This window comes from Solanum tuberosum, unplaced genomic scaffold (assembly GCF_000226075.1).
Source record: "Solanum tuberosum cultivar DM 1-3 516 R44 unplaced genomic scaffold, SolTub_3.0 scf00060, whole genome shotgun sequence".
Taxonomy (NCBI): domain Eukaryota; kingdom Viridiplantae; phylum Streptophyta; class Magnoliopsida; order Solanales; family Solanaceae; genus Solanum; species Solanum tuberosum.
The window spans coordinates 1,221,985-1,238,049 of record NW_006238985.1 but is presented as its reverse complement, the minus strand read 5'-3'; the positions used below and the strand labels follow the sequence as shown (position 1 = coordinate 1,238,049).

Sequence of the window (16,065 nt, the reverse complement as noted above, 5' to 3'; positions counted from 1 at the left end):
TCGTAACGGACTAAACTGAAAAGTTTAGGGCAATATTGGTTAAATCCCTAGAGCCGAAAATCCTAATGACAGTAAAGTTCCCTCTCTTCCAAATCCCTTTGATAAATTTCTTCGCTTCTTCTACCAGAATTTCCCGGCACCGTCGATTCATCTTCATGGCGAGCCAAAGCTACTTCGATTCTCCCTCGGCGGCAACCACAGATTACCCAGTACCATTATCTCCGCCATTGCCTGCCTTATCTAAGGACATAGAGCCGAATAGAGCCTTAACAGCTTCTTCGAAATCCGCTTTGTTTTCTCTCTCGAGAAGTCATGTTATCTTTGAAGACGAATGGATCATTGCGGTTAATAAGCCTCAAGGAATTTACTGCGAGAGCGTTTTGTCTTCACTCCCGGATTTACTCAATGACACTGGTGAGATTCCTTACAATTGGTTGTCTTCTGTAATATTTGGAGTTGGAAGGGGATAATTACTTACTCATAGATAACATTTGGATTAGCAAAATATAATTTCAGTTAAATTGATTCTATAGACTGAGTAACTGACCATATGAACTCTTTTGTTTGTAGTTTATAGGTCGTAGTATACATAATATACACCTGCGGTTGTCACTTAACCCTTGCTTGATCGGTGTAATACTTGTACTTCTGTTTATTAACAATGTATAATCGAACAGAGACTTTTACACTCCCAAAGATGGTTTCGGAAAGAAGAGGAATGAATCGAACAGAGGCTTTTAATCATGTTATGTTGTTTTTATCGTTAAACATTTGAATCATTTTATATTTTAAGTTAAGAAATATATGAAAACTAATACTACTTGGATACTTGTGAGGTTTCCTTATGTTTTCACCTCCACTTGCAATATCTTCAGGGGCTAATGTTTCCGAGCTTCATTTAGCTAATAGACTTGATCGTGACACAAGTGGTGTGATGTTGATTACTAAGTTACACAAAGTAGCAGCTAAGTTCGTAAAAGCATTTACAGACCATAAAGTACGAAAAACATACCTGGCTTACTGTGTTGGGCTTGCTCCTAAATGGGAAAAAATAACTGTAAAATCAGGTCATGGACGGTCAAAATATGGAGCTTGGCGTGTTTATGCTGCATCAGATGCGGGCAGAAAATTGCCAGGTGGATCACTTGTTAAAGACATGGAGACCTCTTTTGAAGTATTATCAGTGAATGGTCTTGGGTGTTTTAAAGAGGTTTCTGACTTTCATAAAGATGAAGATGTAGTCATAGTTCAAGAGAAATCAGTCATTGGTTGTGACTTGAAGAAAGATGAGATTTTGGTCAGGGCGAGCCCTCGGAGTGGAAGAACACACCAAATTCGCTTGCATTGCCAGTATCTTGGAATTCCTATACGAGGAGATGTAAGATATGAAGGTGTCTATGAGTGGAAAGGAAGCAGATATGATAGTCATGAACTTCATGCAGAAAGTTTATCTTTTGAGCATCCTATTACTGGGAAACCAATGCTGCTTCAGGCACCTTTACCTTCCTGGGCCATTCAACCTTAAAGTCTCAGTTCGAGTAATGATTGATCTTGCAGTTTGATAGTATTTTGAGCTCTCTCAAGCAAATGGTAAAATCCTAGCCTTCATTACTTTGTTGACTTTGATAGTAGTTCTTTTGCCTCTTAATTTTTGCTTCTTGAAATTGTTATGACAATGCTTAAAGTTTGATAGGTTATTTGTTGTTTTATATACCTAGAGGGGAAGTTGGAGAAGGAGAGAGCGAGAAATTATCTCTGGATGGCACTTTATTAAAAGGCAGTAGAGGAAAAAGAGATACCCTTGTATATAGAGAAGTCAATGCAAACTGTTGTCGGGTTTTCTTTCAATTGAATTTTTCTTTCTTCTTCTTCTTCTTTTCCTTTGTCAATGGTGGGGGGTCTGTGGCTGTTCTGTTTTGAGTGACAATGCTGCTTTTATTTTGTGATTATCAAATACAAATGCAATTGGCTCCTTAATTTTATTAGTGTTGTTTATGGACTTCAACACATTTTTCCTTTTGCTTAAATTATTTTGTCGATAGGTGATTCCTGATCAAATGAAGCACCCATTTTGGCCCACGTAATGGAAAGCCAAACAAAAAGGGAGTCTGCCCACCAATTTTCTTGTCAGTGTATCTTAGGATGTGAATCTTAATATACCGGCTGTTTTTTGTTAAATCCTTCCTGCTAAACTTAGCATGTTTACATGTATAGTATTATCCAAGATCCTATACATGTGAATAGGCTATACATTTTTCTGGTTACTTGTCATCAAAAATAAAAATGTGCAGTGTACTGCTGTGAACACAACACCTACAAGAGATCATGTTCAATGGATGTGTCTACATATCTTGTGCAATTCAGCATATATGTGCTTATTGCTTTTAGTCCCGAATTATACTTTATGTCTATGGACTTCTTCCTGTAAAGAGCTGTCTCAAAATCAACTCCTTTTTGTGCAGAACACTATGTTTCATATTCTAACTTTTGATAAATATACTTAATAATTGTTGACGATTTTTTTTTTTTTTTGGGATAAAGCTGGTGTCCAGATCAACTTGGGCACAACCAGACTAATACACCGGGTACCTGCTATCTCCCATCTGCAGCAATGTTAGTGACTCTATCCATCGAGGTTCAGATAGATGGAAAAAGTTTGACAGTACGCTTTTTTTGGAGGATAAAGTTGCTGACGATATGCTATTTATCTTGTTTTGGACTAGAGAAAAATATGCTCGGTAGTTGTTGACTATCTGCTATTTAGGATTTTCTTATACAGTATCTGCAACTAAATTGGAACATACTGACTAATATGAAGTTAATTTATGCGGAGCATCTATGGAGATGTTCTCATTCTCTGCAATTTGTTCAACAAGGGAGAGAGTTGCATAGAGGAGCTGCAGGCTGCAGCACCGGAGAGGATTTCCAGTCAGATGTTATTGACATTTCAGTAACTGCCCTTTATGTTAATCTGCTAGTTGTTGGGATGAGGGAGGAAGCAATGGAAAAGGAGCTGCAGGCTGCTGCATCGAAAAGGATTTCCAATCAGATGTTATTGACATCTCAGTTACTTCCTTGTTCTTATTTAGCATGCTGTGGTAGTTTTTGCTCCAAGAGAGATTGGAGTACTGAATTGTAAATCATCATTCTCGACATGTTTTGTTTGATTTGGTTTGCCTGAAGTTATTCCATGGACTGAATCAGTGAAATAGATCAACAATTAGTTATGTGCTGAACCTTCCATGCTTTATAAACAATAACAATATTAATTATGCCTCACTCCCAAATAAGTTGCGGATTATTATACAAATTCTCACTTACCATATTACTCACTATAAGAGTATTAAAAGTTTTTCAAATTTTCTAAAACGTATAAATCTCTGAAGGCGTGATCAAATAATCCCAAATAAGTTGACCTTCTGTTATTTTTTTAATGCAGTCTTGGGTTTGGTAGAAACGCAGAAGGAACACCTTTATTCTTAAATCTTAAATCGGTAAGTAATCTTCCACTAAGACAATTCAAAATACATGCATAGCTTCAAGTTGACCGCTGAGAACCCTGCAAGAAATTACAGGCACTAAACTGTACTCTTCTTTTTTTTATTTTAAATTTGGTTTTTCCATAATGGCTGGATTAAGGAAAATTGGAGTTTGAATACTTAAAAAGGTTGAACCTAATTAGGTAGTTAATGACATAAATAGTTGAACCTAATTACATTGATCACATTACATACATAAACATTACAAACTTACCTTTTTGTTTTTATACAAGTATCTTATTATTGAGGCATCTTTGGTTGACTCTTGATTAGTTTAAATTTAAACCATCTAATTCTGAAAAATTAAGAGAAGTCAAAATTTCCACGATTAAGCAATGGTTAATCAAAAATTGTAAATTGAAAAATACATAGTCCTATGGATGTTGATTAATTTGATTTTACTTAACAATTGCTCTTTACATGAGGTATTTCCTAGCAGGTCTCTTGGGGAGTATTTTTTCTTATTCAAACATAACGGTTAATCAAATCAACCAACTTAAAGCTTTCCAACAATTTCCTTGCATGCTAAGCTACGTAGATTTAATATTTTTTCGTCTGCATTTAATATTTACAAATAGTCATAAGAAATACCATATTTTGTTTTATTTTATTCTCTTTAGTTCTTTATAAATAGTCATATAGTCTTTTATTTTCAAGAAATGCTTCCTTTTTGTTGTGTGGTTATATAGAAAGTGAAGTATTCAAGAAAGTTGAAAAAGTGTGAGAGATGGGTTTGATGAGTGAGGCCTTAACACAGATTCTGATACCTTTAGCTGCTTTTATTGGCATTGGTTTTGCTCTGCTTCAGTGGTTTTTGGTCTCAAAGGTCAGAGTCTCCAGTGGGTCAAACTTGGTAAGTGAATACAATGACAAGTTGATTGAAGAAGATGAACAAGAAGAAGGGATTGATTCTGATGATGTTGTTGCCAAGTGTGCTGACATTCAAAAAGCCATTTCTGAAGGTGAGCTCTTTTTTACCTCTCTGAATTTGACTCACTCATTTTTGTTTAGATACTAAGGTTATGATGATTGGAGGGGAGCCTTGGCATAACTGGTAAAGTTAATGCCATGTGACTTCATGCGGTAGCAACAACCTCTTGCAGAAATGCAGGGAAGGCTGTGTACAATAAATGGTCCAGTCCTTCCCTGGACCCGCGCATAGCTAAACCTTTTCTTTCTTTTTTCTATTAATGATGGTGTCCGTGTCAGCTGGAATGCACAATCATACGTGTACTTTCCACCGATATAGGTATCAGATAAGTCTATTCACCAAAGCTTAGATAGATAAATGAAATCACCTAGCCTTTTGAATGATGATGACATGAGTTGAGCTAAATGGAATAATGAGTATTCATATAAGTCGACCTCAATTTGTTTGGGACTGAGGTGTAGTTATTGTTTCATCGGGATTTGAAACTTTGAAACGGTTTCGTTGACTGCAAAGCATGAACCTTTTCTCATTTCACCTATTGTTATAACTGTTATTGGTTCCATGTGGTTTATAGTTACTTTACTATCCATGGGCTTCTCCTTCATTTCAATGTCCTTAACAATGTATGTTTTCAAGGCTGATCCATTGTTGTCTTCATCAAGAAGATTATTTGAATTGTTGTATCCGAATCCATAAGACTGCATCTTTAACATAATTGTGTTACATGTGTCTTCTAATAGTTATTGTCATGTCATCTAATTAGTACGATCTTCTTTTTCAAATTTAATGTTTTTCATATTGATCGATAGCTGACAAACAAAACTAAAATCCTAATGCCGAGGTATCTTCATTGCGATTTAAGGATGCAAACTTTTAACATATACTAACAGGTTTCCAGTTACCACTAAAAGAAGCCACAGGATTGTCCTGTTACTTTTATATTAACTATGTCGAACATTGGCAGGGGCAACATCCTTCCTGTTTACGGAGTACAAGTATCTTGGCATATTCATGGTGGTATTTGGAGCAATCATTTTTCTCTTCCTTGGATCAGTAAAAAGTTTCAGCACAGAAAGTGAGCCTTGCACTTTCAACAAAGAAAAAATTTGCAAACCAGCTTTAGCCAATGCTTTCTTTACCACCATTGCCTTCTTTCTGGGAGGCCTAACTTCAGCCCTCTCTGGCTTCCTTGGAATGAAAATCGCAACGTATGCCAATGCAAGAACGACTCTGGAAGCAAGGAAAAGCATTGGGAAGGCCTTCATTATAGCTTTTCGCTCTGGTGCAGTTATGGGATTCCTTCTTGCTGCCAATGGCCTCTTAGTTTTATATATCTCTATCAACTTATTTAAGCTGTACTATGGAGATGATTGGGAGGGTCTGTATGAGTCTATTACTGGTTACGGTCTTGGAGGATCTTCAATGGCTCTCTTTGGAAGAGTTGGTGGAGGTATATATACAAAAGCAGCAGATGTTGGTGCTGATCTAGTAGGCAAAGTTGAACGTAATATTCCTGAAGATGATCCCCGCAACCCAGCTGTAATCTCTCATCTTGGGACCTTCTGCTCTTGCTATAGTTTTTACACTTTCATTGTTTATAAGTTGAAGCCTAATAAGTTGTGTTATATTTTCCTTTGTTGATCACAGGTTATTGCAGACAATGTAGGTGATAATGTAGGGGATATTGCAGGAATGGGCTCGGATCTATTCGGTTCCTATGCTGAGTCATCATGTGCAGCACTGTTTGTTGCATCCATTTCATCCTTTGGTAGTAGCCACGACTACTCGGCTATGTCTTATCCTCTGATTATCAGCTCAATGGGAATTGTTGTTTGCTTGATAACGACTCTTTTTGCAACCGATATGTTTGAGATAAAGAATGTGACTGAGATTGAACCATCTTTGAAGAGGCAACTTCTCATCTCAACTGTTCTGATGACTGTTGGAATTGCTTTTGTCAGTTTCTTTGCTTTGCCATCAGAATTCACTATTTTCGATTTTGGATCCGAGAAAGTGGTGAAGAACTGGTATTCTTCTTCTTGCTTCATATTTTGTGCATAGTTCTACCTATTGTCTATGTTTCTAATATAGAATGATCATTATGTATTGCTACAGGCACCTATTCTTTTGTGTTTCAATTGGTTTATGGGCTGGCTTGGTCATTGGTTATACTACTGAATATTACACTAGCAGTGCTTACAGGTTGGTAATTTCAGTTGTTAACTTATGCTTGGATAAATATATTATAATGCATTTATGCTATGACATAAGTTGCATAGTTTGCCAAATTTTCAAGCCATATCAAGTACTACTATTATTTAAGTGAGTCTTTCTCAATCGCGAAAAAAGGGGAAACGAAATGAAAAAAAATATGTTAAATGAAAATTAGCTTCAGAAAGGAAACAAGGAAATCAGTCACTAATCAACTAAGGAAATGAAAGCTCAACCTGGAATTGCTTTACAGAAGGTACGAGAGATTGTGACCTGTAATAATCAAACTAGAATTCCGTCTGTTTTCTGGGTTTGGGAAAGTGTGGATATTTAAGAACGAGAATCATATGATATGTTGGGAATCTCTTATGATAGCATCCACCTACCCATCAAGTTTTCCTCTCTACTTCTTAGCAATAGTAGCTAGTATTTCATAATGAAATAGAGAAGAGTGTTTCTCCACTAGCAATGAAGCATTGTGTTTATGCCTGTTATTTGTCTCTTTTTCTTTTTTATTTTGGGGAGGGGGAAAGTTATGTAGTATCTGATCTATGTTCTTAAAATCTTCTATTGCAAAATCTTGCAGTCCAGTACAAGAAGTGGCAGATTCTTGCAAGACTGGTGCTGCGACAAATGTAATATTTGGATTGGCTCTTGGATATAAATCGGTTATCATTCCCATATTTGCCATTGCTGCTTCTATATACGTGAGCTTCAGCTTAGCTGCTATGTATGGCATTGCAGTCGCTGCTCTGGGAATGCTTAGCACTATAGCCACTGGGCTCGCAATAGATGCTTATGGTCCTATCAGCGACAATGCTGGTGGTATTGCAGAGATGGCTGGAATGAGCCATAGCATTCGTGAAAGAACTGATGCTCTTGATGCTGCTGGGAACACAACAGCTGCAATTGGCAAGGTTAGATAAGTCTCCTCCTAATCTATAGCATTAACCTCTCTATGTTTGTCCAATTACGCAAATGAGTGTTTCCTGATGTACATAGAAATTCTTTCCAATTATATGAGTCCTTTACACTTCTTAACTAGAAAGTTTCAGCAACTCTAATTAATCGGCAGTTAGGTCACTTGTGAGCTGAGTGAAATAGACTTGCTTCAAAGTGACAGCTCAAAGTTGTGTTCTTGATATTGGTGCCTTCTGTACTATATTATGTGTACATGAATAGTTAACAATTCAGAGACGGATCTAGGGTGAGTTCTGCTGGTTCAACGGAACACATTGCTTTCTGTTCAAACCAAATTATGCATTTTTTTTAATGTTTATATAATAAGATTACACTCATTTTGAATCTACTAACTCTAGATACTCGCCTTTTGGGAACATTAGTTCCAGAGCAAGTATACCTGACAAACTACTTTCCCACATTATCAGGGTTTTGCGATTGGATCAGCTGCACTTGTATCTCTTGCTTTGTTTGGTGCCTACGTGAGCAGAGCTGGTATCAAAACTGTCGATGTCTTATCACCTAAGGTCTTCATTGGTTTGCTAGTAGGAGCAATGCTTCCGTATTGGTTCTCAGCCATGACAATGAAGAGTGTAGGCAGTGCAGCTCTGAAAATGGTTGAAGAAGTTCGCAGACAATTCAATAGTATCCCAGGGCTAATGGAAGGAACAGCAAAACCAGACTATGCAACTTGTGTCAAAATCTCAACTGATGCTTCACTCAAAGAGATGATCCCACCAGGTGCTTTAGTCATGTTAACACCTCTTATTGCTGGTACCTTTTTTGGAGTGGAAACACTAGCTGGTGTGCTCGCTGGTTCTCTCGTTTCTGGTGTTCAAGTATGCAACTCTTAGTACCTTCAATTTGCAACATTCATGTCTCTTAGAATTCGCAATCTTATAGTAACTATTTCACATTTTTCGATGACTCTAGGTTGCTATTTCAGCTTCAAACACGGGAGGAGCATGGGATAATGCCAAGAAGTACATAGAGGTAACTGACTAACAAGGCCCTCAAGTATTTCAACATATTATATGTAAAGTCATTTTCAATGATAACGTTTTCGCCTTTCTTTTTTTTGCAGGCTGGTGCAACAGAACATGCTAGATCATTAGGACCAAAAGGATCAGATGCACACAAAGCTGCAGTAATTGGAGATACAGTTGGTGATCCATTAAAGGACACTTCTGGTCCATCATTGAATATACTGATCAAGCTTATGGCTGTTGAATCTTTGGTGTTTGCTCCTTTCTTTGCTACTCATGGGGGACTCCTATTCAAGTTACTGTAGAATGAGCCTCTTTGTACAAAAACATATTTCTCCAAATAAACATAGAGTTATTCTGTCTAGACAAATTCTTTTTACTTGTCATTTTTTTGAGAAGTGAGTATTATTTCCACACATAACATTTCTTGGGAAAATTATTGTATAGGTAATCCGTAATTACCTTACAGAAAAATAATAATTGGGGCTAAGCTTTTCAAAATTTCTTAATAGAAGTATTTTTATTTCAATAAAAAGGTGTATTAAGCATCCAGTCTTTCTTGTTTTGAAAAGTTAATTCTCATGTTTACTTTTTCTAATCTTCTTTAATAACATAAAAATGAAAAAACAATTGGTAAACACAGAGAAAACAAAGTAGGTGAGTAGGTTGAGCGGATTACAGTATATTCCTTTGTGTATGCCATCCCTCATCTTTTTTGGCCCAATTCAACAAAAATAATATATCAAGCATAGGATGTACACAAATCTTTTTCTATATTGATGAGAGGTAGCGAGATTGTTTTCGATAGACAAAAAGAGTCATATGATCATTAGGTCACAGTAGAACTGTGAAAATAATAATCTCTTGTAAAAATACAAGATACGACTGCATACAATAAATCCTTGTGGTCTAATCCTTTCTTGAATCCGAGGCATAGTGAGAGTTTAAGGCACTAGACTGCCAAATTCATAAAACAAAAGGAAAATTATGAATTGACGAAAATGTCAAAAGAAAACAAAGGATAAACAAACGAGAATTGAGCAGTAAGTAATTGATCAAAATTTTAAAGACATAAAGTTCAACATTTTAGGATCGTATATTCTACAATATAGTGTATGAGCTAGAAAAATTATAATTCTGATCTGAATTGGTAATCTATAAATTATAATAATAACAAATCCAGCTAATAAAAGGAGTGGCTGAAAATTGAAATTGATATCTTCCAAATCAAGCATCCATTCAATTCAAAAATCTGCAAAAAAGACAAGTGCCGGCCCACTTGTCCTTATAAAATGTACTCATTTTGGATAGTAAAAATAATTTCCACTCTATAAATAGATAAGTTGGATCTCAACAGAAATTCTGCAAAAATGAATTAAAAACTAAAACGTAGTTGATAACTTTACCCAACCCCTCTTTCTTTAAAAAATAAATTAAAGTGGATCTTGATTATGGAAATACTTGTTTAATTATTCCACCAAAAGTTGGTTGCTTTGGACAAAAGGTTACACATGTTATAACGTATATACTATCTAAATTCAGCAGGCATAGGTTATTTTATTACTCCACCGTTTCAATTTATATATCTTATTTTGATATGACACAATATGTAAGAAAATAAAAAAGACTTGTAAATCGTATGATCTTAAATTAAATATATGTTAAATGTATCAAAATGTCATTAAATTTTATAATCTTAAATATACCATATGAAATGTTAAAATTAAATAATTACCCTAAAAACACTCTTTTATAAAACGGACAAAAATAATAATAGTGCCAACAAATTGAATGAATAATAGTTACTATTATACGTCAGAAACCAACCACATGGGTTGTGCAAGGTTTAATGGTATGAGAACTTTCTGCAGTTTTATTTTGTGATTATTATTCTCACTGAAGATTTTGGACCCAACACAAATGAGAGCATATATATCCCGAAGGATCGTAAATGATATGTAGATACCTTTCGTCATACTTTTGGGACATTGGTGCTTCTGTCGTCCATAAACTAGAGCATATATGCTCTTCACTCGAACGGAAGACCAAATAGGGACACGTGGCAGAATCTTATCCGTCGATCTGATATTTAATAAATGTCGGATCGGTGGATAAGATTATGACACGTGTATATTCGCAACCCGTTAGTATAAAGGGCATATATGCTCTAGTTTTTTGACGGAAGGGACACCAATATCCTAAAACTATGACGAAGGGTATCTGCATACTATTTACGTTAGTTGGGGGTATATTTATCCTTTTTCCCTTCAATCAGTAATGGAGTTAAATTTTTTACTAAAAACTTAAAAATAAGCCATGTAATTTAAATATTTTCTTAAGATTATATTTACATAATATAATTTTTTTAACGAATTAATATCAGTTAATACCCCTTCAGACAAAGAGTAGTTCCGCCTCCTCCTCATTGCTTGTTAATTGTAATGATGGACGGCTTGTGTTAATTATTTTAAAAGGCACCATACTAAAACATTACTGAAGCTTGAAATCTCAATGAAAATTAACAACAAAAATGATTTTTTTTTAAAAAATAATTAAGATGTTCACAAATTGATTTGACCATGTTATTCTTTATTAAAAAACATTAATAACGGATTCAATAGATATAATGTGCTCATTAGCATCTTGCATTCGATCAACACTCAAATTTTAATAATTACAGTATGGATTTTCCATAATGGAATCCTTTTCCATTTCTTGACGGTTGACAAAACAAAAAGCAACCAAGATGAAATGGTAATATACATGGAAGCAGATCTCGTAGAATGACAAGAGTTATATTGGCTTAATATGTAATCAATCTCTTAAAATTGTTAAAATATTTCATTTAGATATTCGAACTAAAATAATGTTCAATTGAATATATCAACTCTAATAAGATGTTTATTTAGTTATTTATAATCTTAGAAAAATTCTTACGTGCTTCAAGCTTTTGTTTACGATTTACATTTTCAAAATCCATAAATTAATTGCATACACCCGATATTTATATTAAACCGTATTCCAATTCAAGCAGAGACATTGACATTTAAAGTTGAAAATATTTTCTTTCTACGTGTGAAATTGTATTTGTAGAAATAAAAATATGTTTTTAAAATTTGTTGACCAAAAATTGTTGTTGACAAAGAAAGGTCACTGCTAGAAGTATAACGATAAGCTCATCCACTTTCAAATTTTTACAATTTCCAAAAGAAACAATGTGAAAAAGTAATGAGCTTTGGGGAGGTTCTAATAAGCATATTTGACTTTTCAGAAATTCACTTTTTTTTTAATTAAACTTCGGCCTCAAGAGGTAAATAGAATTTCAAAAACCGAAAAAATGAAATTGAATTATATAAGGGTAGAATTGAAAAAAATGTGTAATTACTAAAATAGTAGTAACGATTATTAATGGCATTTTGATTGTACAAGGAGTAATTAAATATTTTAAATTAACCTGTCTAATTTTTTTTTTTTGAAACAATACACATCACATTCTAAAATATTTAATATGAGTCTTGACTAACATTTTAAAATATATTTTTTCATCAGATTGATATAAATTTTTTTGTACGTTATATTACTTTTCATTATAATTTTTTAATATTAAAAAAAATTTAATTTTAAAATATTAAATTAATTTAATTTAAATTTATTATTAAAATTAATTAAACTAACTCTCATTAAATGAATTTGACTACTATTTTGGAATTGAGTAATTGACAACTATTTTAAAACGGAGAAAGTAAATCCAAAGGTTAGAAACTTAGCATAGAGTATTTTGGCATGGCATTTGTGTGAAATTCATATACGAGGGCCAAAAAAGGGTAAATTCGTTATTTCGAAAAAATCATCGCACAAGTGCAAACGTAAATATGGTCATTCTCACTCGTGTAGGTTCCCAATAAGAATCAGCCACGTCAAGTTAATGACACTCTAATGACAGATGGCACATTCTTATTCGTTCATGCCATTTAATTCTTCCACGTCAGATTAAACCCAAACGCTGCCCTACGTATCTACCGAAAATAACTCTCCACAGTATAAAAGAGCGTTCGTCAGAGATCTCACAGTCAGTATTTTCCATCTCACACAATAGTGGCCATGGCTACTCGACGAATGAAAAGCCCTAGCTCTCTCCATCTCGTTGCTGTGTTCTCTCTACTCGTAGTCGCCGCCGCCGCCGAAGTTTTCTTCGAGGAAAGCTTCAATGGTAAAATTTTTATCCATTTGTGAATTAATTTACGTCAATTGATTGATGTCACTTGGATCAATTTTTGTGATCCATTTGATTTTGGAGTGAATTTGTGGAAAATGATGAGGAGTGTGAAAGATCTGAGCTTAATTGTTTGTTTTTAGTTTTATCTGATAGAAGCTTGAAGTTTTGGAGTAGATCTGTCAATTTTAAGATGATATATGTAGATCGGAATGTTGTTTTGGCATGTTAGGTTTTTGAATTCTATGTTTGTGATTATGATTTGTATTTTTTTGAATGTTGATGTGTCTGAGTGCCATCGAGTATATCTACATTGTCTCTCTGAAAGAGCATACTCCATTTGCGTGTATTTTCTTGCTATGGGACTGCAATTTTCTTCATGTACTTGGACTGATTGGTAATTGGTAGAATTGTTAGATCTTATCCGGTTTGCTATATGATTTAAAAAATCATGTCTTAACACTCTGACTGGCTAATATTGGATCTATATATTATACAGAAGAAAATTTCGAAAGATCATGATTATTAGTATTACATGGATAAAGTTAATTCTTGACAATTCCTAGTATAACTAGAGCATTGCACTCTTGTATTGTTTTCATATACAATGTTTGTTGGCAGTTTGTTTATTTGTTGACTGGAAATCAAAACAGTTAGCATCTATTAACTATATATGTTCGGCTGAATTAGCAATCAATGTTAGTGTTTGATACTGAAATACATTAATGTTGCCTAGTTACTGAATTAGTGTGAAATCTATGCTTATATTCTGCTGATATTCTGTGGTCTGTTCTGCTGCATTATAATTGTCAAGTTTAAATGTGTCAAATTATTCTCTTATGTTGGGCACTGTGAGGCTGATAAGTTTTGCTTCTTGAACTTTTAGATGGCTGGGAGAGCAGGTGGGTAAAATCTGAATGGAAGAAAGATGAAAACATGGCTGGAGAGTGGAATCACACCTCTGGGAAGTGGAATGGAGACGCCAACGACAAAGGTCTGCAATCTCCCACTAATTAGAGCCTAGTTACTTCAAGCTATAAGCCTTTTGATATCTGACTCTTTTATCTGGAGCTGAATGTTAAAAATAATAACATCTATTTACTTATTCTATATATCAGGTATTCAGACCAGTGAAGACTTCAGGTTCTACGCCATTTCGGCTGAGTTCCCTGAATTTAGTAACAAGGGAAAGAACTTAGTGTTCCAGTTCTCTGTTAAGCATGAGCAGAAGCTTGACTGTGGTGGTGGGTACATGAAGTTGCTTAGTGGAGACGTTGACCAAAAGAAATTCGGTGGTGACACTCCCTACAGGTTGCACATAATATTTTCTTGCTACTTTTTTTTTTACCATAAAAGTATTATTTGTTTTGATGTATGTTTTTACTTTTAAAAATGTCCCGTAGTTCATGAATGAAGTTTTTGATAAATGTTTCCATGCAGTATCATGTTTGGACCAGACATCTGTGGCTACAGTACCAAGAAAGTCCATGCTATTCTCACTCATAACGAGACAAACCACTTGATCAAGAAGGAAGTCCCATGTGAGACTGATCAGCTGACCCATGTCTACACTTTCATCCTCCGCCCTGATGCCACATACAGTATTCTCATTGACAATGTGGAGAAACAGTCTGGTAGCTTGTACTCTGACTGGGACATTCTCCCACCAAAGAATATCAAGGATCCAAGTGCCAAGAAAGTAATTCCCATTGCATCACATTTTCAGAGTCAATTGATATTTATCTTTTTGATAGTGTTAATGATCAAGTTACATGTTTATTGCAGCCTGAAGATTGGGATGACAAGGAATTCATTGATGATCCTGAGGATAAGAAGCCAGAGGTATCCTTTGTATATTTTTTGAGTGGTTTGTCTGTGCCATTTGAAAATGGAGGAAGATGACGATCAATTTATTCAATCTGTAATAACTGCAGGGCTATGATGACATTCCAGAGGAGATAACTGATCCCGAAGCCAAGAAGGTAACCAGTTGAGCTTTACTTATATAAGTCTTATATTAATACCTGGAATATAGAGTAAATTTTTTAATTACTGAGCCTTTTTTAAATTGCAGCCAGAGGACTGGGATGATGAAGAAGATGGTGAATGGACAGCCCCAACCATCCCCAATCCGGAGTACAAGGGCCCATGGAAGGCAAAGGTTTGTGGAGTCTGAACATTTAAGTTGAATGACTTGTCCCTGATTATGGTGCCTAATGCTTAGTCTTTCGTCTTTTCAGAAAATCAAGAACCCCAACTACAAGGGGAAGTGGAAGGCTCCTATGATTGACAACCCAGGTCCTTTTAGTTGTCAATACTACATCTATATATTTTTGTGAGCTGACTTTTAGTATCACAATTATTGATATCTATGCTGTTTTTGTCTCTAGACTTCAAGGATGACCCAGATCTATATGTTTTCCCAAAATTGAAGTATGTCGGAGTTGAGCTGTGGCAAGTAAGGAATTTTCCTTTTCTTGTGTGATCTGCTGTAAATTACACCATTAACAATTTTGACTTACTGCGTTTGCACTTAATTGACATAAGCATAATGTATTTTGCAGGTGAAATCTGGAACCTTGTTTGACAATGTTGTGATATGCGATGATCCAGAGTATGCCAAGTCCATTGCAGAGGAAACATGGGGAAAGCAGAAGGATGTATGTGGTTCCTTCCTTATTCTCTTAGTGTAGTCATAATAGAATTATTGAGTCTTAATAGTTAATATTATCTTAATTATGCAGGCTGAAAAGGCTGCTTTTGAGGAAGCAGAAAAGAAGAGAGAGGAGGAGGAATCAAAGAATGCTCCAGCTGAATCTGATGTAAGCCTCTAAATTTTCTTTGGAAAACCCTTCTTACTCTATCAGTAAGCTGTGTTGTTCCTTGTTGTCTTGCTCTTATGTTGTTAACATGTTTTTCCAGGCCGAGGAAGATGACGAGGCTGATGAGGCTGATTCAGATGATGCTGATGACAAGTCTGACTCCAAGGATGAGGACACACATGTAAGAATTGACAAATTGTTTTTAACTTTCAAAACAATGGTGGCATCAATCTTTTCTTCTGGTTCTCAATCTGACAGTATGTACCCTTTTGTTTTTGCAGGATGAACTGTAAGGGCCAAGCATTTTGATTCAACTGACAAAGAAGCTACTTGGCAGTTCCCGGAAGATTTCCTCCTCCCTCCCCCCCCCCCCCCTCTTTACTTTTTCTTTTTTTTTATTTAT

The 16,065-nt window shown here is 35.2% G+C and overlaps 3 protein-coding genes across 3 annotated transcripts in view; all 3 read left to right on the top strand.

Moving 5' to 3' along the window:
* On the top strand, positions 1-3,209 carry LOC102604156 (RNA pseudouridine synthase 1). The gene is made up of 3 exons (XM_006344692.2): positions 1-414; positions 876-1,590; positions 2,542-3,209. Exons 1-2 carry the CDS (start codon positions 66-68, stop codon positions 1,523-1,525), a joined length of 999 nt encoding a protein of 332 aa, XP_006344754.1. The 5' UTR covers positions 1-65; the 3' UTR covers positions 1,526-1,590; positions 2,542-3,209.
* A 1,003-nt stretch (positions 3,210-4,212) lies between these two features.
* On the top strand, positions 4,213-9,108 carry LOC102604491 (pyrophosphate-energized vacuolar membrane proton pump 1-like). The gene is made up of 8 exons (XM_006344693.2): positions 4,213-4,501; positions 5,435-6,009; positions 6,118-6,497; positions 6,586-6,672; positions 7,268-7,598; positions 8,070-8,480; positions 8,575-8,634; positions 8,726-9,108. Exons 1-8 carry the CDS (start codon positions 4,267-4,269, stop codon positions 8,930-8,932), a joined length of 2,286 nt encoding a protein of 761 aa, XP_006344755.1. The 5' UTR covers positions 4,213-4,266; the 3' UTR covers positions 8,933-9,108.
* Positions 9,109-12,686: 3,578 nt separating this feature from the next.
* LOC102603479 (calreticulin) overlaps positions 12,687-16,065 on the top strand; it is a 4,157-nt gene continuing 778 nt past the window's right edge. Inside the window, exons 1-13 of the mRNA XM_006344690.2 lie at positions 12,687-12,837; positions 13,727-13,834; positions 13,959-14,151; positions 14,281-14,539; positions 14,626-14,682; positions 14,775-14,822; positions 14,915-15,001; positions 15,081-15,138; positions 15,231-15,298; positions 15,405-15,500; positions 15,585-15,662; positions 15,763-15,843; positions 15,944-16,023. Coding sequence (XP_006344752.1) covers positions 12,729-12,837; positions 13,727-13,834; positions 13,959-14,151; positions 14,281-14,539; positions 14,626-14,682; positions 14,775-14,822; positions 14,915-15,001; positions 15,081-15,138; positions 15,231-15,298; positions 15,405-15,500; positions 15,585-15,662; positions 15,763-15,843; positions 15,944-15,955 — 1,254 coding nt within the window. The 5' untranslated portion in view covers positions 12,687-12,728 and the 3' untranslated portion in view covers positions 15,956-16,023. The remainder of the gene's footprint in view (positions 12,838-13,726; positions 13,835-13,958; positions 14,152-14,280; positions 14,540-14,625; positions 14,683-14,774; positions 14,823-14,914; positions 15,002-15,080; positions 15,139-15,230; positions 15,299-15,404; positions 15,501-15,584; positions 15,663-15,762; positions 15,844-15,943; positions 16,024-16,065) is intronic.